Source organism: Lissotriton vulgaris, chromosome 11 (assembly GCF_964263255.1).
Source record: "Lissotriton vulgaris chromosome 11, aLisVul1.2, whole genome shotgun sequence".
Lineage (NCBI taxonomy): Eukaryota > Metazoa > Chordata > Amphibia > Caudata > Salamandridae > Lissotriton > Lissotriton vulgaris.
This window is the reverse complement of record NC_141699.1, coordinates 956,447,821-956,474,660: the sequence shown is the minus strand read 5'-3', so window position 1 is coordinate 956,474,660 and position 26,840 is coordinate 956,447,821. Positions and strand designations below refer to the sequence as shown.

General features: G+C 43.2%; 1 protein-coding gene across 2 annotated transcripts in view; it reads left to right on the top strand.

Annotated features, from left to right (window-relative positions):
- The window catches only part of PLCH1 (phospholipase C eta 1), an 897,070-nt gene extending 874,483 nt beyond the window's left edge, over positions 1-22,587 (top strand). Inside the window, exons 20-25 of one of the 2 annotated variants that reach the window (XM_086944120.1) lie at positions 6,761-6,845; positions 10,428-10,574; positions 15,556-15,635; positions 17,304-17,363; positions 17,730-18,087; positions 19,692-22,587. In XM_086944120.1, the coding sequence (XP_086800246.1) occupies positions 6,761-6,845; positions 10,428-10,574; positions 15,556-15,635; positions 17,304-17,363; positions 17,730-18,087; positions 19,692-21,712 (2,751 nt within the window). In that variant the 3' untranslated portion in view covers positions 21,713-22,587. The remainder of the gene's footprint in view (positions 1-6,760; positions 6,846-10,427; positions 10,575-15,555; positions 15,636-17,303; positions 17,364-17,729; positions 18,088-19,691) is intronic. The other variant, XM_086944121.1, reaches the window with a different exon arrangement.
- The last annotated feature ends 4,253 nt before the right edge of the window (positions 22,588-26,840 follow it).

The following is a 26,840-nucleotide window of genomic DNA, read 5'->3' as shown; positions in this document are numbered from 1 at the left end:
CGACCTTCCTTCCCTCACGAGCTGAAAGCTACACATACATGAATGCCATTAGTCAGGCTGTGTAGATGGATGCTTTTAGGATAGGTTTCAGTGCTTCACTGATTGGTAGGAGTCTTTGATGACAGCTTGGTGGGGGCAAGGTTCAGATGGTGCCCCTGAGTGGATGGCATTCATTGTAGCAGCAGTTTCGATGGTGGTGACGGCGGGCAACCAGGTCAGGGTTCATTTTCTACCTGTCTGGTAATTTGCACTATATGGTGAAATAAAAAACTGGAAATATTGAGCCCTGCGGTGCCGGTTGGATTTTAACTGCGCCAAGTGGAAAGCAGTAGAAAAGTGTGAACATATATAGTGTTGGTGCAAAACAAGAAAAAGGAGCAAGGTAGAAACACCCGGACAACCTAGGCCTGCTCTGGGGGTCCCACAAGGACCCCCAGGCCCCCAAAAAACATTAAAACATGAAAAACCGGCCGTATTCGCGCTGGGTGCACGAATCAGGCTGAGAAAATTTAAAAAAACGAAGCGTGGGCTCCCGCGCTTCATTTAATTGAAGCCCCCGGGTGGGCCAGGTCCCGGGGGCAGTAAAAAACATATGTGGGGGGCCCCAATCCCCCCACACTGCCCCGGGGACCGCCACCCACCAGGGCTTTGCATACATTTTTTCGGCGGCACACGGCCCCCCTGCAGCCCCGCGGACCGCCACCCCCGGGGTTTCTTATTAGAAAAAAATAGTTACCTGTGTGGGGGGGGGGGGGGCTCAAGCCCTCCACACACCCCAGGGAACGCCACCTTCCCGGGGCACTAATATGCAAATTCGGGGGTCGGATACAGGCCCCGAGCCCCTGGGACCACCACCTCCTCAGGGCTGTGCCATAGGTGGTAGCGAGGCTGCGCGGCCCCCCTCCTGGTACCAGTGATGGTCCTAGGGACCGCCACCCCCAGGGCCGGCTCCTGCAGTGTCCCGGGGTGCCTACCCCCGGGACACTGCTGTTTGCAATGACCGGGCGGGAGCCTCGCGGCACCCACACTGTCATTGCAAACTCTGCATGTCAGCAGCTCCCCAATGCCGGCTCCCGCAGGAAGTGGGCAGCCGGCGGGACTGTGGGGGAATTGGGGACCCCCCCTCGGTCCCCAACGAGAGGCCAGGCCCCGGGGGATGGGGGCCATGATTGGCCCCTTCCAAATATATATTTATATATTTTTTAAAACGCTGGCCATGCCCTGGGGATGGGGTCCCCGGGCCCAACCTCGGGGGGGGGGGGGGGGGGGGGGGTCACAAGGCCCACTTCCATAAAAAAATAAAAAGAAAATAGGGGTTAGGCCCTGGGGGATGGGGTCCCCAGGGCCAATAAAATAAGAAAGGAAGGGGGCCACACAGCTCCCCTTCTCAAAAATGTATTTTTTTAAAAGACAGGCATTGCGCTGGAGGCCCCGGCCCCTCTCTGCAGCACTCTGCAAACGCGTCCCCTGGCACGTTGTAAGATAGGGAACTAATTCCCCTTGAACACTGGGGGTCCCTGGGGGCCAACTAGCCGTCAAGGAACCTCCAGTATGCGCCAGGGAACTGCATTGCAGAGAGGTGTTCAGAGGCCACGCCCCTTTTTACACCTTTCTGCAACGCAGCTCTGTGGCGCTTACTGGAGGTACCTGATGGGCTAGTTGGACCCCAGGGACCCTCAGGATTCAAGGCGACTTCATCCCCCAACTTAAAACGCGCATTTTAATGGGGGTGTTAATGGGGATGTGGTGGGCATATTTGCAGTGGTGAGGGCAAACCTTATATGTTGATGCCAGTGAATCTGTAGTATATGCAGGTAATAGGAAGACGTGTATATGCCAAGATAGTGTCACACATAAAGGCTGAAAATGATTGCATGGGAATATTTAAATTCTGGAGGTGAGGGTAAATATTTGAATGTTAATTTATGAGAATGCTCCAGTAATGTGGCAGGGTAGTGGATTATATTATAAATAGCATTGTATATCTAGAGGACCAGAGTGTTACACATGCTCAGCAAAGCCCCAAACATCCATAATAGAGATCGTTTATGGCAATTAATGTTTGTACTTAAGAGGTGCTTTTTAGGAGCAAGCCAATGGTTTATCACAAATGCAAATTACTTGGGATAGTTTCATATGCCTATAATTTTGGTATGCAGAATTAGGGCAGTTTTGTTTACTCAGTTTGGGTGTGAATTGCTCTTGCAGATTACTTGAAATAGTTACATCTATTTTTATAATTCAGGTATGTGATATACATTTATTTGAGTGGGATGTTGATGTCTGACATGAGTGCTACAAAGCTATTATTTGGGAAGGGATAAGGAGAGGATATCTGGTAATGAGTGGTAAACAGAGGCAGATCCTTCTATACTAATTAAAAATTACAGTTCACAAACTAAGAAAACTCTTCATATTAGCATAGATCATGTAGCAATCTAGTGCTATCTGCTAGAGATCCCCAACTGCCTTCTTGCATTTTATGATTGTTGCTTTCCTCCTGAGGGTGCCTTGTTGCTGCTTTCCTTTCATTTGGTAGCTTTTGCTGCTCTCTTCTCTTAGGGAGCGGATTCGGAGTCTGTCTTTTGTGTCATCTGCAGGTGGCTCTTTCCCATATATGCCTTTCTTCGGGTTCTGTCCTGTGGAGCTCTCCTCTCCCTGGGCCTGTGCCAGTTTTGCTCCCCAGTTCATGTGGCCCCACCTCAGCAGCCTTCTTAAATGGGACCTCATACTGCTACTTTCCTCTACTGGTACTGTTACTCGTGCTGAGTGTTACTTTGGCTTCTGCTCCTATACTCCATCCTGTAGCCCCCAGCAGGCTGCTTCAAGAGGGCCCCATCCTGCTGATATCCTTGCATGTGATGCCCAGCAGACAGCTTTTCTAGCTTCCTCCTTCTCTTCCACCATGCCCCCCTTGTGGCTATTCTCTCTGGAGATCCCTAGTAGCCCTCTTCACTAGTTCTCTGCTCTCGCTCACATCATTGTTATTAACCCTCAGCACCTCATATTACAAAGGCTTGTCTTGCTGTGAAGAGCCCTCAATGTACAGGGTGGTTACGTAAGAGAACCCTGAGGCAGCAGCCCTGCTGAGGAAATGACAGTGGCACCCACATTACCACTTTACTAAAGCGTGGAGCGGGGTGACTGGCATCCCCGTGGCAGCATTGGAAAGGAGGGAGGTTTGTACCACTTGTTGAGGGGAGATAGAGCAGCTCAGAGGGAATGCTATGCCATTATGCACACCGTGTTGAATAATAATAACCCCACCCCTCTTCTAAAAATCTGGTCATAGGCAACAAAAGCATGGTATTGGACTTTGCATGGGTGTGACAATGCACAGGCTATGGCTGTGACAAACAGGTCCGATGGGAGAATGGGTGGGGTCCCAGGACATGCCTACTTACTCATACTTTGTATGTTGTACTTGCTGCAGCATCATCACATTTAAGAGGTAGTCGTGTTAGATGAGCAGGTGCCTCAAGATTGTATATGGTTCACAGTCCTTTCTGTATTAATGATCTCTGCACCTATGTGCAGTGTCTTACAATTGCTCCACCTTTACTGATCTTCTAGCTATCTTACTCAGTGTTGTTACCCAAAAGCCCCTTTGCCCTATTCCTGACACTACCAATGGCACCATTAGATTCAGCGTTCCCTTTGCTTCGCATGCAACAGTGCCCATCAACATCAGCGCCTTTTTTAATTTGATTTAAAATAATGTTACTTAGGTTAGCAAAAAACACAAACAAGGCATTTTTCGTCAGAGTACTCAGCCCCTTTCAAAAAAACATGTCACATAAATGTAGCAAGTAGCTGCTCAATAGATAAAAATGAAAATGATGTACACCAGCATGCATCATCATGATCTATATCCATATCCTCAAGTTATGCATGGGAGCAGATTTATGAGAGGCTTGTTTCTCTATGGGGATGGAGTCTATACATTTATGGACCGGTCACTCAGCCCATATTTTAGTATGTTTCATTGGTCATTGCCAGGATTTGTATACAGGTAGTTATAGGGCCACGCAGTGTTCCATACCTTTGGCTAACCATTCAAAGGGTGGAAAAGACTCATTTGTCCATTTCCTCTCAAGCTCTCTTTTGCCCACTAAGATGCCTGTGTGCAAAAGAAAAACTTATATTTATTAGTGTCTAGGTATGCTGTACGGGCAAGTCTGAGATAGGGTCTAATGTACATCTTAGCACCTCACCTATGGCCAGCACCTTGTTCCAAAATTGTTTCATTACAAGGCAAGACCATACCATATGGAAGAAATCACCCTCACTCTCACCACAACAGAGTTAGCGGGTAGAGGGGATATTCTCATTGCAGCCAAAACGTAGAACTTGTAAAGTAAACACTGTGATGATAATTCAGTTGTATTAACCCAAACTGTAGCAATATCTTTGGTTATAGCGGTCCATTCTCGGATCTCTCCAGTTCTCCTCAGATAGCTCATCCAGGGCAGTCTCCCATGCCATTCAGAGAAGGTGAGTTTTTAGGTATTATTAGATACAAGAGAAGAATAGATGAGTGAGATTTGCCTCTGCCCAATTTCTGCTGTTAAAAGCTGGACCTCCAGGGCCTTAACTCTGTGTGGACTAGCCTCTAATATGGGTGTGATTGAACTAGCTATCGATCACTACTAAATGTGTGGCTGTGTTTTAGGACTGTACATTTGCCATGCTAATACCACCCTCAAAGGTTGACTTGCAGCAATTACTTATCGCAATCCGCAGTGTCTACCCTCCCAGAGAAAACCCCTAGGCAGGAAATTAAACCATTTGAAGACATTACTAGGGACTATATAGGGGTAATTTTGTCAAAGTCATGGCATCGCTACTGTCTTAAAGATGGCTGCTCTGCCCATCAACAACAGGGAAAGCGGTTAGACCAGAAAGCAATATCTCTATGTAATTTGGATATTTGAGCTTGAATATTGCAATCACATGCTTGGTGCTCTACCCCAGAAACATGCACCCCCCAAATATTTAAATCCCTCTGGTCTGATCTGAAGACAAGTGGCCCATCGTAGATCCACAGGTTCCAGGCATACAAGGTAAACCACCAATTTAGTATTGTCAGGCGTATGTGGTTTGGGGTCTGGCATCCCCCAAACAAATACATTCTTGGCTTGGTAGTTGAATCAGGGGTCCTTGAGTCTGATCTGCTATGTTTTTGTGCAAGAAGGTTTTACTTCCTGTGCAAAACTAGCCTGATCATAATGCAGACACCGTTGCACCATGGAACAAGGCAGCCCTAAGTGCATCATCCCATGACGAGAGAAGAACTGTGCCATTACTTTGAAGAGAGGGTGCAGTTCTGCTCTCTTCAGGTGACGCAGTAGCTTTGCTTGCTGCACTGCATTGTGCCACTTCTTTTCTAAATATCCCCCTTAATGAACTGGTTTAAAAATAAAAGTAGCAAATCTGCACTCATAGAAGTACTTCTTGAATGGATGTAAATGTTCTACTTTTTAGAATCCACAAATGTTATCAGTAGTAGGCTTAGAAAGCTGCAATAGTTTCCGGTTTTCAGGCATATTTCTGACAACCAAACACGCAAGAGGTGATAGGGTGAATGCTTGCAAATAGTCTTGTCCATGGCAATCCCCGGGATAGCTCTCCAAACTGTTGTGTTTTTCCCAACTGTACCACTCTAGACAGAGGACCTGATTTAGGATTTAGCAGGTGGAGTAAAGACAGACAGGGTGACAGGGGCCTTTACTGCCTTTACTCTGCAGCCCAGAGGACATCTTTATACATTGGTAGGAACTGCTGCCATGACTTTTTCATGTCAATGCAGGAAAAGTTTAATAGATGGTTCAGTCAAACATGATGCCTGGTCATCAAACTTTTCCAGAGTTTTTCGTTTTTCAAAAACAAACTCCCAAGCAGAATTTTGTTACTGAAAAATTTAAAAAAATAATTACCCACACACCAGTTTTCTCCCATGGCATGGGGTAATTATTCTTTTCTTAATGTTCCTCACTGGCAAAAAATACTTGGAGGTATCGGTCAGTAAAAAAAAGCTAACTGACTGTCCACTCTAAATAGGGTGGACAATAGGATAGTTTTTTGATGGCACCTACTCCAGCCTGTTGAAGGACCTTTTACAATGGCAGAGTAAATTTTACTCAGTTGGCATAAAATTTGCAATCAGTGTGACTCAAAATTGAGTGGACGGACCTTGAGTTGCATCAGAGTAACTGTATGCCAAACTCTACATCAGCTCATGAGGCCCACTTAAAGCAAATCAGTACTGATCCTGCTCCCCATGAGAATAGTCCATACTGAACCTTTGTCACCTCACACATTCACGCTGTGCCACACTGTTTTTTAAGTTGGGAAATGTGACATTCAGACCCCCCCGCCGAATCTCACTGAGTATTGTTGATTTGAAGGCCAGTATATACATAAATATATGCAGGATTTGAAGCACGCTGGTACCAGATATTTGGGGGTCATGGAAAAAAACCCAGCAGATAATCAACATACAGTGATACTTTCAGAGACCCCGAACCCCCACTCAAAATCCCTTTATATTTTATCAAAACTCCTTTATATTTTAGTGTCAAAGCATTTCTAGCAAAGACTCCAACTGATGCCCAATATATGCTGAACTGCCTGCATGCTTCTTTTATTTTGGGATGATGCGCTCTGAAAAGCTGTTAAATATGCCTCTAGTTAGACCTAAAAAGCAATGTTGGTATTGACCTATTCTTACAAACTATAACCACATTCTACTCTGAAACAGATCATTGACCCATTCGTTGAAGTGGAAATCATAGGCCTTCCTGCGGATTGCTGCAAGGAGCAGACGCGAGTAGTCGATGACAATGGTAAGATGACAAACCCCATTGTGTTTTTTGATGTTACCTTTCAAGGGTGATAGTGCCTATTTAAATCACACTTTCTCCTACAGGTCTATATCAATTGCTTGCCAAATGCCCTGGATATTGTAAGTTGAGTGGGTTTGCGTGTTTTAACAGCTTAACAATCCTAACATAATGGCTAATAATATTGCTTGAATTTGCAGCTCACACGTTTGCTAATGCAGTTAAAATCCATTACCAGAATTTAAAAATTTAAAAATGTACTCTGTAGTTTTAATTAATTGACTTACTTTCTTAATATTTTTATGACACTTTGAGATAACGGCTTGTGAAACAAGCATTGGCATAGCCAATAGGTCTTGCCTTTGGGACCTTATAAGTGTTTAGCCATGCTACAGTTGATGCTGTTGTACCAATGATATTGTGCTGCATAACAAAATGCTTATAAGGTCCCTAAGGCGAGCGAGACCTATTGGCTATGCCAATGCTTGGTATGATAGGTTGGTATAACTTGGACAAGGAGATGCATTGCTGACAATTTAGGAACACTGAGAAATAGGCTTGGCGTTCCTTGCTACACAGTAATCTTTGTGTTTCATTAATCATTCCTTCATTGAAGTATAATGCTGTCATGTCAATATCAGTCTAACAACTAACAAGGGGCACAGAACCTCACGTGAAAGAGTGTTATACAAGGCTCTGTGGCATCTCAGGACAAACCCAATAGTTGTAGGGTGTTTAAGAATATGGAAACTTCAGTTGTAATGGAAGATTCTTTTAAATTGTAATTACATTTATAGTGTTTACTACCCCTGACAATGTGTTTAATCTCTTCATCAATGAAGTATGCCAGTTGGACCTCTTGGCTTTGAGAGCACAGACCCACAGCATTGTTAGTGAGTAGTGACCCATTACCTCCTAAAATTAGCAGAAGTCGCCTATCCCCATTGAAAGTCACTGAATTATGCGGTTTAGATCAGAGGTTTTGTAAAGAACTCAAGTCAGTTGGCTCATCAATGCTGTCCCCCAACTACAGTAACAGGAACTTAGCTTCATACTTGCTGTCAACCATGCAAAGGCACGCTTCATGGCTTCGACAGAAGAGTGAAGCGTTAAATAAATTATACAGTGATTAACACAGCCTAAGAACAGTTTACTGCCCGTATGCCACTTTCTAAAGTCCTACACTCACCACAAGGAATGCCACTCTAACACTGCTGGTGTGCGGGAATAAGACGGCAAGTACCTGAATAACCCACATGCATTACTTCAATGAACTACAGCTGTGCCCAGTCCTTTGCTTACCCGGTGCCCTGCCCACCCCTGTCCTTACGCTGCGATGCAGGCGGCATAGAGGTGCTGCCAGAGCCCAGGCAGAGATGGTAGCAGAGAAGCAGAAGGATGCCTGGGCTGTGGGGCAGCAGCAGAGCATGCGGGCCGGAGAGTCCCCGCATCTCCAAGGCTGGCAGCACTCACAATTGGCTAGATCCCCCTGTCTGTAAACACGGCAGCTAAGGACAACAAATTCCCTGGAAGCGGTAGCAACAGAACAGTACTGCTTCCTGTCTTCTGTCGGTCACAGAGGAACGCAGCAGCCCAGCAGAGATGACAGGTAGGCGAGGAGGAGGGGCTAGAGAATTGGATTGAAATAACAAGAGGTACAGAGCCGAGAGTAAAGCAGTATAGCAGGAGAAAGCGAGGTTGGCAGGACTTTAAGAGGGCCGGGTCTTGTGCTCCCCACTCTCTAGAGAGCGAGGTTCAGAACCAAGAGCGATCGGGGAGGGGGGAGAAAGAGTGAGGGGGGAGCCACAGAAAGGATGCGTGCGGGGGAGAAAGACACAGAGCGGAGCCGCGGCAGAGGATGAGTAATCATGTTATCTAAATGCTTTCTAAATGATTAACACTGAAAGAAAAGGCAACGCTGACGTGCAGGATTTTCCTTTTTCAACACCTATACGTTCAATTCAGAATATGTGGAAATGAAGACTACGCCTTCATTTGGCGCTGGACTAAATAATTGAATAAGGAGCCGCGCACAATTGAATAACTAATGATAATATTTTAAAGCACACACAAAATAAAAGCTGTGCAGGAGTGACTAACTAATGCTGATTTTTGAAAGCACATGCAACACGCGTGCTTGTAAAAGTAAAAGAAAAACACACTTCTGACACTGCAATCATCAGGGTGCCTGCAAGCGATGAGCTTAATGAGCCATGACGAGCTAGGAAAGCCTGATGGCACCTGTGCGCGTAACCGTGTGCGTGACCGCATGCTTTAGGCCACACAAAAAGCATGTGGTCAGTTTTTTGAAGCATCCTTACTAAAAGTCTTGCCAGGGCAGCGCATGCGCTGGCTCAGACGTGACCTAAAAATGGAACCAGCTCACTACTAATTCCGAAATTGTATAGTGCTGTTCTCAATGCTTTGCATGAATTCTGTTCCTCCTTTATATTTAGATTTTTGAGTCATAAAGAACCCACACCATAAATATCTTGCAGCCGCTTAAAAGGTTTGGCTTTTGGCACGAGAACAAACAACAGATTAATTTAACTTGGAAAGTGTATGGAGTTAAAGGTGACAGGACAATATCTGCTCATAGGTTTAGTTTGCTATCTACTGACAAAGTGAAAAAGACGTCCTTCACCGAAGGTCCAGCCTCATGTCCCGGGAAGCTTAAACCCTACATTTTCGTATGCTAGGACAACTATAAAGAACCTTGTTCAGTTCACTGGCTTTATTGATAAAATTCAGTTTTGGAAAGAGGAACTCCTTGGACAAAAAAGCAAAAAAGTGGGTACAATGTGTTGTGCTTAATTTTCGACGACAAGATCTTTAATCCTGTGTAGATTCAGCTGTTTCCCTTTCAGAGTTAATGAAACACTGATGGAGTGCGAGGTCAATGTTTGCTTCTTCTGCGCATCATCAAATCAGTTAATGGCCACTTTCTATAGTGCTCTATTGCCAGATTCTTTGGAAGAGGGCTGGGTTGTTGTAGGTGGTCCTGCCGACGAGGCAACTGGCCCTAAATTGTCTTAATTTAACCTATTTGTGGAAGCCTTCAAACAGAGATGTATGTTATTGTTTGTTGCACAATTAGTTTTTTCAAGTCAAAGTCATTAGTCCTTTCGCACTATGCATGTGGCGAGGCATAAACAACATAAATGTATGAAAGGTACTGTAATGTATTATATATGAAATTAAGATGAGTCCGTGTAGGAAGACGCTAAGCAAGGCGGATCAATGAACCAGAATAGGCAGCCATTGGACTTGTGCCTGTGCACTTTTGAGTTAAGCATAAGGGGAAGAACAGATCAATACTTTTTCTTTGAGATCTAAAAAATGTGCTGTGTTCTACGAAATGCATGGTCTGCATCAGTGGTATATCGTTACTTATAATTGAAATTGTGTGTCAAAGCTATTCCTGAAATACGAAGGTGAAGGGACGTTCCATGACAGCTAGTTCATTTTATTCACTAAATGCTTGTCCTTAATTGCGATGATCATAAACAAATAGTTGCAATGTAATAAATGATCCTATAACATTTCTACTTAACTTCATATACTATTTGATTTTTTCATTTTCAGGATTTAACCCCGTATGGGAGGAAACGCTCACATTTACCATACACATGCCAGATATTGCACTAGTCCGCTTTCTCGTTTGGGATCATGATCCTATAGGCCGAGACTTTGTGGGACAAAGAACGGTGACCTTCAGTAGTCTTATGCCTGGTTGGTATATTTTCCATTCCTTTTTAAAATGAAATAAGTTAAAATGTTAATTAATGCAGTTATGTTCTTGGTATTGCGCTAAATTATGTTGTGAATTCAGTGAGTTAGTGACAACATTTACATAACTTGCTTAACACTTTAAAACACGTTTATTTAGGAAAATCTACATGTAAAGGAAGAAGAGCAGATGTTAAAGAAGGGTCTTCTTGCTGAAATAGATCATAGAAACTCTGTCCACCTGAAAACCTGGCTATAACCCACTACATTCCAAACAGGTCAAGGACAGTAACTATGATGGACTTTTTTTCAAACTGATTAGGCGTTTCTGACATGCCGAGCACTAATATCTTTTCTCACCCTTCATACAGAATAGCCAAACTTTCTGAAACACACTTCCTCCTTGTCATAACCCACCAATGCCTTACTTACCTCCAGTATATTAAAAGGAATAGGGTAAGCCTTGGTCCTGTGTTCTTGTTTCAATTTTCATGATCTGGCTTGACTGTGCCTAAGCTTCAACTTTCCGTGCCATACTTGACAAGGGAATGCTATTAAGTGGTCTTAGATCTCCTTCCTCGACGGGAGAACACAGAGAGTCCGCCTACCACCGTACAAGTCAGAGGCCACCGAAGTCATCTGCGGCGTCCCCCAAGGATCATCTCTGAGCCCCACCCTCTTCAACGTCTACATGAGCCCCCTCGCGGCCATCGTACGCAAACACAACCTCAGCATAATCTCCTACGCCGACGACACCCAGCTGATCCTCTCCCTGACCAACGATCCCGCCGCCGCCAGAGCCAACCTGCACGAAGGGATGAAAGAGGTAGCCGAGTGGATGACGACCAGCCGCCTGAAACTGAACTCGGACAAGACGGAGGTCCTCATCCTGGGCTCCTCTCCCTCCGCCTGGGACGACTCCTGGTGGCCTCCCGCCCTGGGCACCGCACCCAAACCGACAGACCATGCACGCAACCTGGGCTTCATCCTGGACTCCTCCCTCTCCATGACCAGGCAAGTCAACAACGTCTCCTCGGCATGCTTCAACATCCTACGCATGCTACGGAAGATCTTCTGGTGGATCCCCACCGAGACCAGGAAGGCCGTCACCCAGGCCCTCGTCACCAGCCGACTGGACTACGGCAACGCCCTCTACGCCGGTACCACCGCCAAGCTCCAGAAGAGACTCCAGCGGATCCAGAACGCCTCAGCCAGACTCATCCTCGACATCCCACGAACCAGCCACATCTCCGGACATCTGAGAGACCTTCACTGGCTCCCCGTCAACAAAAGAATCACCTTCCGCCTCCTCACCCACGCACACAAAGCCCTACACGACCAAGGCCCGAGCTACCTCAACAGCCGAGTCAACTTCTACGCTCCCAAACGCCACCTCCGATCAGCCAACCACGCCCTCGCCGCCGTCCCCCGCATCCGAAGAGCGACTACAGGAGGAAGGTCCTTCTCCTACCTGGCCGCCAAGACCTGGAACTCCCTCCCGACCGACCTGCGCCTGACCCAAGACCACCTCTCCTTCAGGAAGAAGCTGAAGACCTGGCTGTTCGAGCAGTAGCGAGTCCATGGACATTTGAGCTCAAGACCCTGCCGCGTCGGGAATTGAACCCTGGTCCCGGGTCTGACCTCTGCTTCAGGGTCTGCCTGCTCTAACCAGTGAGCCACACTTCTCCACACGGGAATGCTATTAAGTGGTCTTAGATAACTAGGTAATGTATGTAGTTTTCTCTGGCAGCAACACAGATTGGAGGAGGCAGCTATTAACCTGCGTGGAATTTCAGACCTTGTATGACAGTGCAACTCTCACCTGACTTCTTAGCCGACACCAATATTATTCTGCAGTTTTTTGTTTCCACACAAATACATATCTATTCCCATACTATTTTATGAGAATGCTTCACATTACCACACAATATTCCTTTAAAGCCTGACCTATTGGCATTGCCAATGCTTTTTCTTCACCCTTATGTTCACTTTCACTGCCTTGAGTGTCAATTCTACTGTTATGACCACTCCACTTAATTCCTTAGTTTCTTTTTTTAAGAGGCCTATTCTTGAGTCTACCCTTGAGTCCCCTACCGAGCATGACTCTTAAAACTTTCCCAATGCAACTAGCCAAAGGCAATGCCTGTCTTTCAGCCTCACTGATGACCTCAACCTCCCCAAAACAACTACCCCCCCTTATGGGCTCATTCTGCTGCTTTCTCTTCCCCTAACTCTTCACCTGCATCTTGTGTGGCCAGTGCTTACTGCTGCCAACTCTGGCTGAGTGTGCGGAGGTTCTCCCACTTTTTTTCCGCTGCTGCTAAGTTCCTTCATTTTATGTTTTTCCTAGTCCAATACCGATAGACTAAAGTACTACCTCTTCCACCACAGGCTCTTGCGATGCACATGACAGTGCTGATATGAGTACATCATCCTGCTTCATGTCATGCCTTTGACCTTCCGAATGTGCAACCTGGTCTACATATAGAGCAGTGTTTGTAGTGGGTAAAAAAAAAGTAGGGGAACTGTGGGTGGAGACTCCGGGGACAAGGATTACCCAAGGATTTGATCAATGGGCGGAGTCAGAGGTGTGGCCAGAATGTGCAAAATATCCCAATTTTTAGTATTTGTTTGGCATTTCACTGACCAGTTACAGCTTATTGTTTTATTTAATTCAACCAAATGGATACACTTGTTCATTTAAGATTTAATATAAGTTATTGGCATTTAAATAAATTCACAAAGTGGGATATTTCAAATCACACAAAGTCCAAAATGCGCTTAAAAGTGGAATCACAAGCCGTTTGTCTCCGAGCCATACAGTTTCTGTCATCCGCACTTCTCCCCTCTTCTTTCACAAGAGTAGTTCAAACATGAATGGCAAAATATCCTAGTTTGCAAATGTTTTCCATATAATTATGGCTCTGCCATATTTGCCACATAATATATCATCCACTGCACAATCTTACAGATTTAACTAATCATTTTTGTAGCTTAAACGGATAAAAAGTTACTAAAAATCGTGACTTGTGTTGCTGCAAAGTGGACTGCCCTTTGCAAAGGTTGACTGATCACCTTTCTCACTGCTGCATTTGTATGTTACACTGATACTAATGAGGCAGAATCTTTGCAGACTTAACTTGTGTAAAAATGTCAAAATAATAAATTATAAGAAAATATATTGCATTATGCTGCAGCCTTTTTTTGCCGCATAATTTAGTCAACACTGCTGCATAATTCCAGTGGCCCCAGTGCAGGTAGCACATGTTAAAAGTGCTTGTGCATGATGCAGAGAGACTGTGAAGTTTGCAAACATAGTTTGGTGTGCGTGCAAATCCTGCATTGCCGATCCATGATGATTGGCAGCTACTACTGCTGAAACAAGGCCAATGGAGGTACCAGTGGGTGTGGCTGACTGGCCTCGAGGGCAGAGCCGGCTTCAGTCCTGGTGGCGCCCTGTGCAACAATGTTTGTTGGCGCCCCCCAATGACCACCTATGCCTCAGACTCCCTCACTACCATACTTTAAGAGTTCAGCCTCAAGGCTCGATAACCACACTCTTTCTCAGATGCATTAAATTTGATTAACAGTGCTGCTCATACCAGTGTTGCGTGTCAGAGCACTTTGTGACACACACAATACTCTGAGACAATAATTTATACGTGTGTAAATCTCTGTATAGGACATGTTACATAAGACAAAGGACTACAAGGTGTAGAAGTCACATGACAACCACACTAGTAGGCAGTATAGTTTAATAGCTCACTGTTCTATGTTACGATTTTAACTTATAAACTGCAAGTAACAAAAGGATCTCTCTGACAAAAGCAGTACCCCACTCACCTAGTTTGCATGTTCTTTGCAGCAGGCACATTAACACTCTGCGCTACCTTTCCAGGAGTCAACCCTTCCACTAGACAAAACTCCAAACTCTTTCTAGGAAGAACATTAATCACTGGAGGTATGATGAAATTGTAATTGTTGCTGAAAATTGCTGGAGGCCAGGAAGGAGGCAGCAAGTTTTTTAAAAACATAATACACTTGCAAACACTATGCCCCCACCCTAAATAAGTGCCCGGTGCAGTCACACTGTTCTCATCGCCCTAGCCTGCTCAAGGTTCCTGTGACCTCAGTGACAGAGTCACAGTGACTGGATCACTGTTGCTCTAGGGTGTGCTGCTTCATAGACCTGCCCGCAAGACAGGAGATGAACTTCAGTATTGATTTTGGTGGACAAGTCTTCAAGGTTAACCCACACTTGCCACCACGAGGGTCCACTTGCTGGTGCTAAGACACCAGGGCTTCTAAGGTCTAGCAGGACCTTCTAAGGTCTAGCATGCAAATATGCTCCTTCAGGAAAGTGGTCTGGTGGACTGGTCATGAAGGGTGAACCTTGATACCCCAGTTAAAAATTCAGCAGCTCTGGCCATAGTGCCACATCCTCTCCCCCACTGAACACCATACTGCGAGAAACTCTCACTGCCTTCAGCTACATTTTTACCAAGTTCAAGGCACACAACAATACATTCAAAGCTATATTAGGCAATCATTTCATAGCAAAGAAAAATGCTATAGACTCCACCTAAAATGTATCTGGATTCAGACTGAAACTTTTCAGAGCTTGCCACTGGCAACGTTCATAACGTGCATGTGTGAACATGGCAACTACCCGCATTCGCACATGTGATGCAAGCGGCGCAGCTCGAAACCACAACTTGAAGACTGACTCAGTTCCTTAAAAGCGTCACACTGCTCTCTTTTGCACAAGTGTGCAGAGGCAAAAGAAAGCTAAAATGTAGCCCAGAGTCAAGAGGATTCCGACGAGGAAATTATGGTGAGTCAGTGAATCCGAGTCCCAGTATTTTTGCTCCTCTTGGTGTCATTGTAACCTGGAGCTTTGTAAACATTATTTATTGTAAATTAGCTCAGAGTTTATGTATTTACTGGTTACTTTATAGAACTTTTAATTACTTTTTTATTTTAGGTTATCGACATGTGTACTTGGAAGGACTAACCGAAGCATCAATCTTTGTTCACATTACAATTAACGAAATATATGGAAAGGTGGGTAAAAATTAGAAATGATCGCACACACTTTAACTCCACTGAACCATAGCCATACTGGATTGAGAAATAACGCAAACCCTAAAACAAAATGTGTTTACATTTCTTGTTATTGCAGTATTAATTTTCAACATTTTTTCATGCAATTTATTTAGTGCCACGCATTACAGAAACTATTTTAACAGAATAGTTTTGCTCATGTTGCCTTGACATTACTTTGTACACTTTAGTTCTAACATCTGAACATTTCAGATCATGCGCTAATTTAGCTTTTCGAGAAAGTGCAAATGTGTGTTAAGATTTCATAACGAATGGCAATTGTTTTGTTAAAAACGTCTACTTGATTCAGTGCTTGGTACACTCTATACTTTTATAACGTTAAAGTGATGAATATTATTTAAAACAATACAATGCCATGCAAAATGTATGTCAAATATGCTTTAGTAGGAGACATTAGTCCTATGCCTACCAATATTGTCTTTAAATATTTCCCTAGTCCTTTCAGTACAATACATTCCCCTTTGCGACTATGTTCGACTTCTATTTTCCAGATAATTGACACACCTAAGCTTTAATGTTTTTGTCTAGTCTGTAATAAATTATTAAAGCTTTACAGAGCGCAACCGCTACTCAGAAGAAAAGCATGTCTGATCCCAAAATAATATTAAGAACTAAAAATCTAAACTGAAAAGCTAGGTATTGAGGCGTCTCTTGATTTGATTGAGTCTGTATATTTTCATTTTCATTCTTAAATTCCCATTTATTCATTTTGATTCAGTAGAGTATGAAAAGCCTTGTGTTGGTCAAACAAAGACCAATGAGGAATCTTGCTTCACGTTAGATTGCTCAAACACGGACTTCCTACTTCATCCTTCTTTGTAGATGGCCAGATGCTTAGCCAGCTGTATAAATACTCTGTATTATAGGTAGGCTGCTTGACATTGCAACTAAAAGCCTCATTTTTGCATCTATGTGCACCCGGTAAATACCGATACTGTCAGGTGCAGAATTAAGGGGTGTGCAATTACGACAATTGAGACAAAAAAGAACTTTAGGCCACGGCATGTAGACCACATGGCAATACCACATGCTTTTCCTACTTCTCAGGTGCAAAAACCTGGAACATACAGCTTGTACCTTCACCATTTGTGGAAGTGTTTTCCTGTTGCTTATTATGCAGGCACTAACCTACTGGGCACAGTATTAATGGCCCAGTTAAATCATGATTCAGACACGAATGCTCTAATCCGGTTGAGGGCAGACACAACATACTATCCTATTATAACACTCTTTCCCGCTAAGCCCGTCTCTTCGTCAATGTTTTCCTTATCTAACTACACTCACATCTCTTTAAAAAAGTGACTAACTCCATTTCACCACCACCATACTGTCATCAACCATCAACATGAACTCACTTGAATAAATCATTTATTCCCTACATTGAAACTCATCCAAACAGTGCTCCTCTACTTTCGTAAATCACAAGCACGAAGGATCCCCTTTATGATGTAAGTAAATGTATCCTGTTTCATAGTTAATTTTGAGGCAAAACATTACTTGTTTCTTGCACCTTTTGACATTAATATTTGTATTGCTTGACAGCGAATGGTGCTTGCAACGACTAAGTTGTGACTGCATTAGCTAAAAATGTATTTCTTTCCATTTCAGTGGAGTCCATTAATCCTCAATCCCAGTTACACTATATTGCACTTTCTAGGAGCCACAAAGGTAGTCTATATCAGCATGTACTTGCTAGGCACAGCTTTGTTGATTGGTTCCTGCTCGCATGACTTGCAAACGCCATGTCACTTCATTTTCCTCAAAATGAACATTGTTTTATTGAAACCATGCCATACTCTCCTTGTTAATACTTGCATTTTGTTTGTCTCAGAGGAGAAACATGATTTATATCAATATGGACAAGCTTCTTTATTACCAAGGAGATCGTCATACATGCATGAGCTTGTGGACGGCATAAACTTGTAGTTTGCTGTGGTGTACTATTTTTTATCATTTACAATAAAGCATGCAAAGAGTACTCCGTATTTATTAACATTTTTGGTGCAATTACTTGGTTCCATTTTTGTTTTCCAGAATAGACAATTCAACAGCCTTAAAGGACTGTTCAATAAAAATCCAAAGCACAGTTCTTTGGAAAGCAATGGCCATTGTGTACGAAAGCGCTCCATAGGTGACAGACTACTCCGCCGCTCAGCCAGTGCTCCAGCAAAGGCGAGGAAGAAGACTAAAATTGGTTTCCAGGAAACTACAGATTCTAAAGATGTTGTGTCTGAGACTGTTGGTCCAAGGGAAAAGGATGTCGTCATGAGGCGAACAGCCCGGAGTTTGCAGGCACGTCCTGCTTCAATGCCAGTTGACAAAATCCTTTCAGGGTTGACTACTCCTACGTTGGAAATAGTTAAAGATACCAAAGCAAAGGATAATGCTCAAGGTAAAGCATTACTAACATTACTGCTTTGTGGTAAATTGAGGTTTCAGGTAGATTGAATAATCTCATGTGAATTCCTTTAGTAGTGTCGTTTGCAGTCATATGGGATAACCAAAACCGAGATTTCGATAAGAAGCTGTAGACTGGTTATGCCACACCACAGGTATTCGGTGGTCCTTGCACCTCATTTGAGAATATGCTGACCTGACTTATTTGATCTGAAGGAGGAAGTCATTTTGTGGATGGTCAGATGCTACATCAATCTTATCAAAGCTCTGTGTCATAGGTTTGGGGCTTGACATTGATAATAAGTAGGCTCATTATTCCTTATGCATATACTCTGTACAGATATGTATGCACACTCACAACCCACGCCTTTCCATCACATCATCAAACTTCTCCTTACCTACCTACATTCACATATCATAAAAAGTCACTTTATCCAAAATTTCCAACACACAACTATCCTCAATTACACATGTTAACTCAGTCAACTTACTCCTTCAAACTCGCTATCCAGACTCATTTAAACCTGTTTTTATACTTTCAGAAACCTTTTGGTACAAATATCATCAAAGATCTCAAGCCTCTTCTAGCCTTACATTTGCTAATACTAAACCATCCTCACTCGGGCACACGTGAACTACTGCTCTTTTACATTTTCTTTAAAATTATCACTCAGCTCTTGTTTTATCTACCCATCTATCAGTTTTAAACGTACTCACCATATTCATTTGTTGTTACTGGTGCACCCTCAAATGCTCTTGATTTTTCAATTGTTATTGCTCCTTCTCTAATGTATCCCCTACACTGAAAAATTAAAATATAAGACCGCTAAACTCACTAGTTCCTATACACTTTCTAACTATCATTTAAAACCTCTCATTCCCTCATACACACTATCACTACACCACTTTTTACGTTTTACCTAACTAAGACCGATCTGTATTGCAGTTTCTTGTATTGAGATACTCTGTTTTTTAATCCTTTGCTGTGGATGCTCGACAGGCCCTTTTGATGGATGACATGACATGAATATGCATTAAAGTTGGTTGATCAATTCATTTCAGAAGACCACATTTCTCAACTCTTGAAAATTACATAATGCCTTCTTGTCGCTGATCAGACAATGTTCCTGTCTTTCACTGCGAGCACCCCAATTACAGTACTACTTGGAAAATGTATGGCCGCCAACTATGTAATATCAAATGTTTCATCTCATAATCGTGCATGTTGCCAGATATCTGATTCTTTTTAACAGAGCTCTTTTGTTCTGTTTTTATTGCCCCTCTTCCTTATAGTTCAAATCTGAATAGGAATCCTCAGAAGGTAATCATTAATCACAGAGCATGATCCCTCATTGGCATTTGTAAAATATATTACATCACAAATGTGATGTAATTTACATTTAATGGAAGTTTCAATGAAAATCTTAGCATTATACTTCCCCATGTATTCATACCACACCTATATTTCCAGACCTGCACAATTCCATAGTAATGTATTCCATCAACAGTTTAATGTTCTTCATGTGTCAGTCTTGTTAAATGTGTAAGTGTGCAAACAACCTTACATAATGTTAATGTGCTGTTTACTTGTTTCCACAGAAAGCTGTCAAGGTGAAAACAGGAAAATCTCATCAGATCATAAAACCCTTTTTACAACACATGAGGAAAAAACACGCTTTTTGCTATCTTCGTCTTTGGCCAGAAAAGATCAGGAGGGGGATTTTCATGACGGGGCTACCAAGGAATTGTGTACAAATCAATATACAGAAATTGTAGACCTTTCGTGTCGAATGCCTGTGCAATATCACAATAAAATGTCTCCTACAAAGCAAATTGACGACCGATCAGAAGTTCATTCTGTGGCATTAAATAAAGAATATAACATGGAAACGGCAACAGAGAAACATAATATGGCAAATGAGGTTGCTGTGCAGAGAGAATCAAAGATCAGAAGTTTGAAGTCTGATGTAGTTGGAGAAAGTGAGCTGACTGCATCTCTTTCTTCGATGGATGCGTATTCTACAGTCTGTACTGACCCCCAAGACTTTCACAGCGCTGCTGGCATGCAGGACATTGACATTTCTCAACTTATCAATGAGATGTCATCAACTGATGAGAGTGATAATGGCAATTCTGTTTCTGCGTTAATTAAAATGTTTGATAGCACAGATGACAAAACAAATTTAACTTTTGTTTCAAGCCTTCATGGAACCAGCAGCCAGACACTAACGTCTGGACAATCACACATGTCTGCACTCGGTCTAAACACACCCAAAAATCCAACATTTTCCAGTGCGTATCCTGTGCAATCAGCCATATACTCAACTGCTGACACTACCATATTCTCCAGCCCTGAGACAAATGAGCATTCTGTTTACACAATTACTCATGAGGATGTATTGTCACCTGCTCCTAGCTATGAAGGGAAAAATAAACTCGATTGCAGCAATTTCTATGAGACTGAAGAGAACCAACCATCATTTCATGCATCTCCTCAGATATCACTGCAAACAAAGCAAGGAAACACGTGGCTATCGAGCTGGGAAACTCTGGAGAATTGCAGCCCATTTGCTGCAACAGATGGTCCGAATCCTTTCGTTAACTCTGCCGGAAGTAGTTTAATTGACCTTGAGGGAGAGTGTCAAGACCAGTTGATAGCTATTGCTGAGAATGAAACAAATGTAATGAACCAATTTGCTTCTCTCGTGAACCAACACCATAGTATTGAATCACTTGATCACTATGCTAATGGCTTACATAGCTCATCAAATGGTGGTAACCCAAATCCTGTGCTTGATAAGCCAGAGAATTTCTTATGCCCAGCCCAACAGAAAAGTCCCCAGCAAGTGCATCAATATGATGACTTTTTAGAAGACATTGATCTGCAAACTGTAAATAACCCAAATGATTCATTGTATGTCTTCCGAAGAAGCAGATTACACAACAGAAATACCCCCAAGTCCAAAAAATCTTTACCTTTCCATTCAACTGCAATAAGTAAGCAACCTAGTCCATGCAAATCAAAAAGCCTTGGAGATTTGACTTCAGAGGACATCTCCTGCAACTTTGATAGTAAGTATAAGCGCATAAGTAGGGGTTTTATTGCTGGTGTTGGAAACGGAAACACAGCTTGTACAAGAAGCTTAACACCGACTTCTGACCCTCTGACCGAACAGTTGAGAAAACTTGTTTCCTTTGACCAGGAAGATGTCTGCCCCTCTTTTTATTCTCAGCAAATCGACAATGATATCCCAAAGCCAATGGTGAGAAAACTATCAACTAGAAGTCAAAGTAGGGTACGCAATATCGCAAGTCGTGCCAAGGAGAGACAAGAAGCTAATAAGCAAAAGCTTTTGAGCTCTGGTGTTTCTTCGGTGGTTCTTCGCAACAAACCCACCGCTTCGCCACATCCTGCCAATAGGCATTCGACTGGTTCTTACATAGCTGGATATTTAAATGATTATAATGGGGAGAGCCTCGAAGGGCGGGGCGTGCCAGAAGGCTCTTGCACTTCACTTCGATATAGGTATAAGGATCCGTTTTATGCAGATTATTCTGCATTGCAGACTGATCCCTGCACTACTGATGAACCTGAAATATATTTCCTACTGAGACTGTAAATTTTATGAAAAGAAAGTTTCCACGTTGTTTACATGGTTTTGTTCAATTGGGAACATTTCCTATGAAGTACACTTCCAGACTTGTACATTTTTCAGAACTTTCCAAACTAGTGATTGAGTCTTCCTCCATATTGATGTGCTCTTCTTGTTTAAGTTGTCTGTAAATACATTCTGTAACTTTTTATGTTTGTATATACTTTGTGTAGCTGTTTAAAGTCAGTTCGCCAGGGAACTATTTGCACGCAGTATATCGGAGGACTAGAAATGTCCTATATTTGAAATGCATGAACATTGACATGATAAAGTTTTAAAACTGTGCAGCACATCAGCAAATATTTCATTGCAATAAGTCTCAGCGTACAATTTTAAGAAGAATGAAACTAGCGACTTTTAAACCATTTTTATCTTTGAGTTCAGAATGATTATGGACACTTGTAATTTGTTTTTATTCTTTTAATTTATTTTTTACACAAAACTAGGGCTAGTGAAATGTAAGAGCTAATTTAAATATAATGTAATGCAGGTGTGTTAAAATCCCGGGCTTGTAATTTGCAAAAACAGCTGTCCAATACATTTCAATTTGCCCACTTCTTAAATTCAGTTTTCTTCTGTTGAGTCATGCCACAATAATTCCTCCGGGATTCAATTTGATTTTTTACGGTCATTAAGCTTTTAGGAATATCAATGCCATCTCTCTCCCCCTTTTGGAGCATGCACCTTTGTTCAAACATATTTTTCCTATGAGGTCACCTTGTGCAGTCTCTGAAAATCACCAACCCCGCTTTGTAATATTGGAAGTATGTCAAACAGGCATGGCCTTTGGAATCCTTAAATATTTATTTTACCTCGGAAATAAAATATAAAACTGAAAGAAACAGGACGTGCCATGATGTATCTATTGTTGATGCTGTTATCAAGTATTGTCTTTGGTGTTGTGTACCATTCCATGAAATGCGTAAAAGAAAAAAAAGTAGGCATTTTATTGCTGCTTAAATAGGTATTTTACAGAAACAGGAAAACGTAAACGGTTTCCAACCCACTTTTTTTGTGTTACTTTTTGTGTTACTTTTATGTACTGTTGTGTTACTGATGAGTAGGCGTTAGAAAGGGGAAATGTGCACTATTGCATTTATAGCTTTCTTTCCGACCAAGATGAGAGCACCTTCTTAATTTTGCTAGAACGTTTTGGCGTTCGTTACAGTGTCTCATCTACCATTTCGTCAGAGACTAACAGACGTCTACATCTGCTAATCAGCTTTACAGTTGATTAAGTAATTCCTCGGTAACAAAGGTCCATCTGTTTAATTTATCAACTTCAAAGATATCAATAAAGCTCTTAGATATGGGGTTCCGCAGTAATGTTCATAGAGCTCTACTTTATTCAATGTTAATATGGCTTCTCTGGCCCCTATCATATATTCAAATCATCTCCTATGCAGATTTCACTCAGGATATCATTTTAATAAGAAAAATGCCAATATCAACTAACAAGATTTTAAAAATTGTACTTTTCAAGTTGTTGATTGGATGAACATGAGCAGATTGAATTGCAACTCTGATAAAACCGAAATCTTGTTGTTTGATTCAGCTCAAGAAGATTGGTGCAACAATTGGTGGCCAAAGTAACTTGGACATCCCTCCGAGCCCTCTCCCATTAAAAAAAATTCGACAGTGACCTCTCCTTCTGTCCCCAAATAATTCCAGTATTGGGCACATGTTTCTCTGTTCTTAGGTCCCATATGAGAGATTGGATTTTCTTCCTAATGAGTCTGAGTAATATGCTTCATTGTTTTTAAATATTATTTTTATTACGAGTTCAGAATTGCTTGTATGCAGAAATAAAGTGCTTACAATTTTCAGTTTTGCTTGATACAAAGCATCTACCAAGCATAATCAATCAATAAGAAATATATTACAGACATAACACCAGAATTGCTTGATCTTTGGGCAATTCCAAACAATGTGAGACCATGTACCTCCCTCTTCTGCAGAGCACCAAAAACATCTATCCTCTATTTGGGGATATATGCTATGCAGAAAAGAGAGAGTCCTGTATAGTAGCCATGTAGTGCGAAATTGCATTCTCCTAAAGTTGTCACCTCTTAATAATATAATGTTACATTTGTTGATTCCGTTCCAGACCACCTTTGGGATCTGAAGGCCTTCTTTCTCTTGCCATTTGTCTCTGGCTTTTTCGTAAACCTTGGAAGACTTTAAGGGCCTCGTTATGATGGAGGATTTTCCGCCTCCTCCGGGCCGGGGGAAGCCACCTCCGGCCCGGAGGAGGCGGAAAATCCTCTGCGGACTCACCAAAGACCCACCGCCGCATTACGATGGCTGGTGGGTCTTGGTTACTGTCCGCTGCTTTTCCGCCGCGGTCAGATTACAACCGCAGCGGAAAAGCTCTCATTTGGCTGGCAGTGTCTATCAGACACCGCCAGACAAATTAGGAAGCATTTGTAAACATGCTTTTCCATGGCGGTTTTTCCGCCGTGGAAAAGCATGTGTACTTTTAATTTTGGGGGCCCGTTGTGGGCCCCCAGGGTGTTGGCGGGTGGGGGGTGCACATGGGAGGTACCTATGGTACCCCCCAGCATTTACTTGCACAAAGCGGCAGGCACCGCGCGGTGCCTGCCGCTTTGTGCTTGTAAATGTTAAACATGCACTTTTAACATTGCGGCGGGTGCTGCTTGAAGCCGCACCCGCCGCAATGTTAAATATCCAGGATGTGACCGCCAGGGTGGCGGTCACATCCTAATCGCACATGAGGGAACGCCGCAGCCCATGCGGACGTTCCCTCATCCTCTGGGGTCGCGGACAGACGCAGGTCCGTCCGCGATACTAATGAGGCCCTAAGTATTCATTGAAAATTTCAACCCAGCTTCTTATTGATCTGTCTAGTTGTTTCTAGCAGAGCCTCACTGAGTTCTAGTCTTGCACTTAGTGCAGATAGATCTATATTTTCTAAAATATACCTTAGTTGAATAAAAGACCATTTAAGAATATCTATCGAATGACTCAGGCCGTGCACTATCTCTGTCAACCTTTTCCAAGTGTCTGAGATAAGAATATCTCCCACGTTTATCCACGTTCTCCTCACATTTCTCTTTAACCCTTTCCGTGCAGGGTTGTTTCCCCCGCTGTGGTGGGGGGCGCACAGCGCCCCGGTGCTCATGACGAGGTCAGCTCGTCATGAGCCATGGCTCTCCGGTGCTCATGACGAGCTGAGCTTGTCATGACCATGCCCGTTCAAATGGAATGCTCAGCACAGCAGGGGAATTAGCCCAGCGTGCGAGCGTTCCATTTAACGGGCACGGTCATGTCGAGCTCAGCTCGTCATGAGCACCGGAGCGCCGTGGCTCATGACGAGCTGACCTCGTCATGAGCACTCAAGGTGTTAATATGTCGGAATGAATCAGCCTATATTCCCCGACATTAAGGTCAGCCACCAGTATGTGGGAGAATATAGGCTGATTAAGAGTAATATGCTTCATGCCTTGATAACTTAAAGGATTGACTATGCTAATGTGCTCTATTTAGGGCTTTCCCAATACTTCTTGAACAGAATATAGATTTTCCAAAATGCCTCACATAATTTTGAATATAGTGCTCAAAATGTCCATTTCCATAGCTTAGACAACTTCACTGACTACCGATTAAAAAAGCACAGATACTTTTCAAGACTCTAGTGTTGGCCCACAGAGCTTTCTATGATAGGGGGCCCAAACATTTCAGTCAAAGTATCATTCACTACTGTCCTCCCAATTTGTTGAGATCCTCAGACGTCCACCTCCTGAAAACTTCTAGGATCAGATTAGCAAAAATAGGAGGACGCACTGTCTCAGTTTTGGCCCTCAAGGCATGAACGACCTGCCACTAGCCTTGAGGCTTACATACAAAGAAGATTCCTTCAGAAAAAAGGTAAAAACATAATTAACTTTATTGCTGACTCTTTGTGCTTCTTCTGGTAATGTTTTACAGCACATTAGGAAATTGAGTTACTGGCTGACTCAGGTATTAGCCTTGGTCAAGCAACAACCACAAACCTTATCAGTGTAAGGCACAAACAGTCACCAAATCAACCTGTGTTCACCCCGTTGGCAGCTGGGCACAGAGCAGTCAGGCTTAACTTAGAGGCAATGTGTAAAGAATTTGTGCAACAATTAAAACAGCGAAAACACACCGCAGGAGGAGCCCCCAAATAGGGGAATTTTCAATAAATAAACAAGCCAAAATGACAAAAACACAATCAGTAGAACCAGCTTTATTGAATTTGAACGTTTTTAGAATAGCTCCAAAAAGCACAAAGTGCCAACAGTGGATATCTGGTCACACGGGACCGGGACAAAGTCAGAAGTACAGACTGAATACGTTGGAGAGTGGTCCAGCTACAGGGACCAAGTTAGGCCTTCTGAACAAAGTACCTTAATCCTGGTTGCGAAGCATTGCAAGATCCGAGTCAAAGATGCGGCATGCAGTTGGGGCGATGCATCAGTTCTGAGGAGCTGCGATGGGGAGACCATCGTCGGTGTTGCAGTCGATGAGATATGCGAGGGCCTGTGCCATCGATGCCACATGCCATCTGGACGATCCGTTGGTTCCACTGAATACCGAGGAGATACAGGTCTTTGTGACAGGTCTGATCCATCCAACAGGAGTGATGTGTCTGTTCTTCTTGAGGATGCACTGCTCAGCAGAGAAGATGCATTGGTTTAGCTGGCAAGCACCTTAGGCAGACTTCCAAGGGTTCAGGTACGTGGTTGGCACCACTTGTCAGGGTAGGCTCACAGATGGCCGAGTCCAGGTGCAGATGTAAGGTTGTTGGAAGCCTGTTATGTCCTTGAGGCTTTGATCAGGAAGCCAGCCAACTAGCCCTTGGAGTTACTCTGGGTTTTGGGTTCGACAGATGCAGTCCCAGGCAAGAGGGCAGCAGACAGCAATTCAGTACAGGAGAACAGCAGTCCCTTCAGAGGAGCAGCAGTCCAGCAGAGTGGTAGACCTTCAGCAGGACAGCAGTCTTTCTTCCTGACCGAGTACCCACAGGTCCAGAAATGTAATGAAGAGTTGGTGTCTTAGGTCTTTCTATTATACCCTGGTGCTCTGGTTATGGAAGATGGGAGAAGCTTCT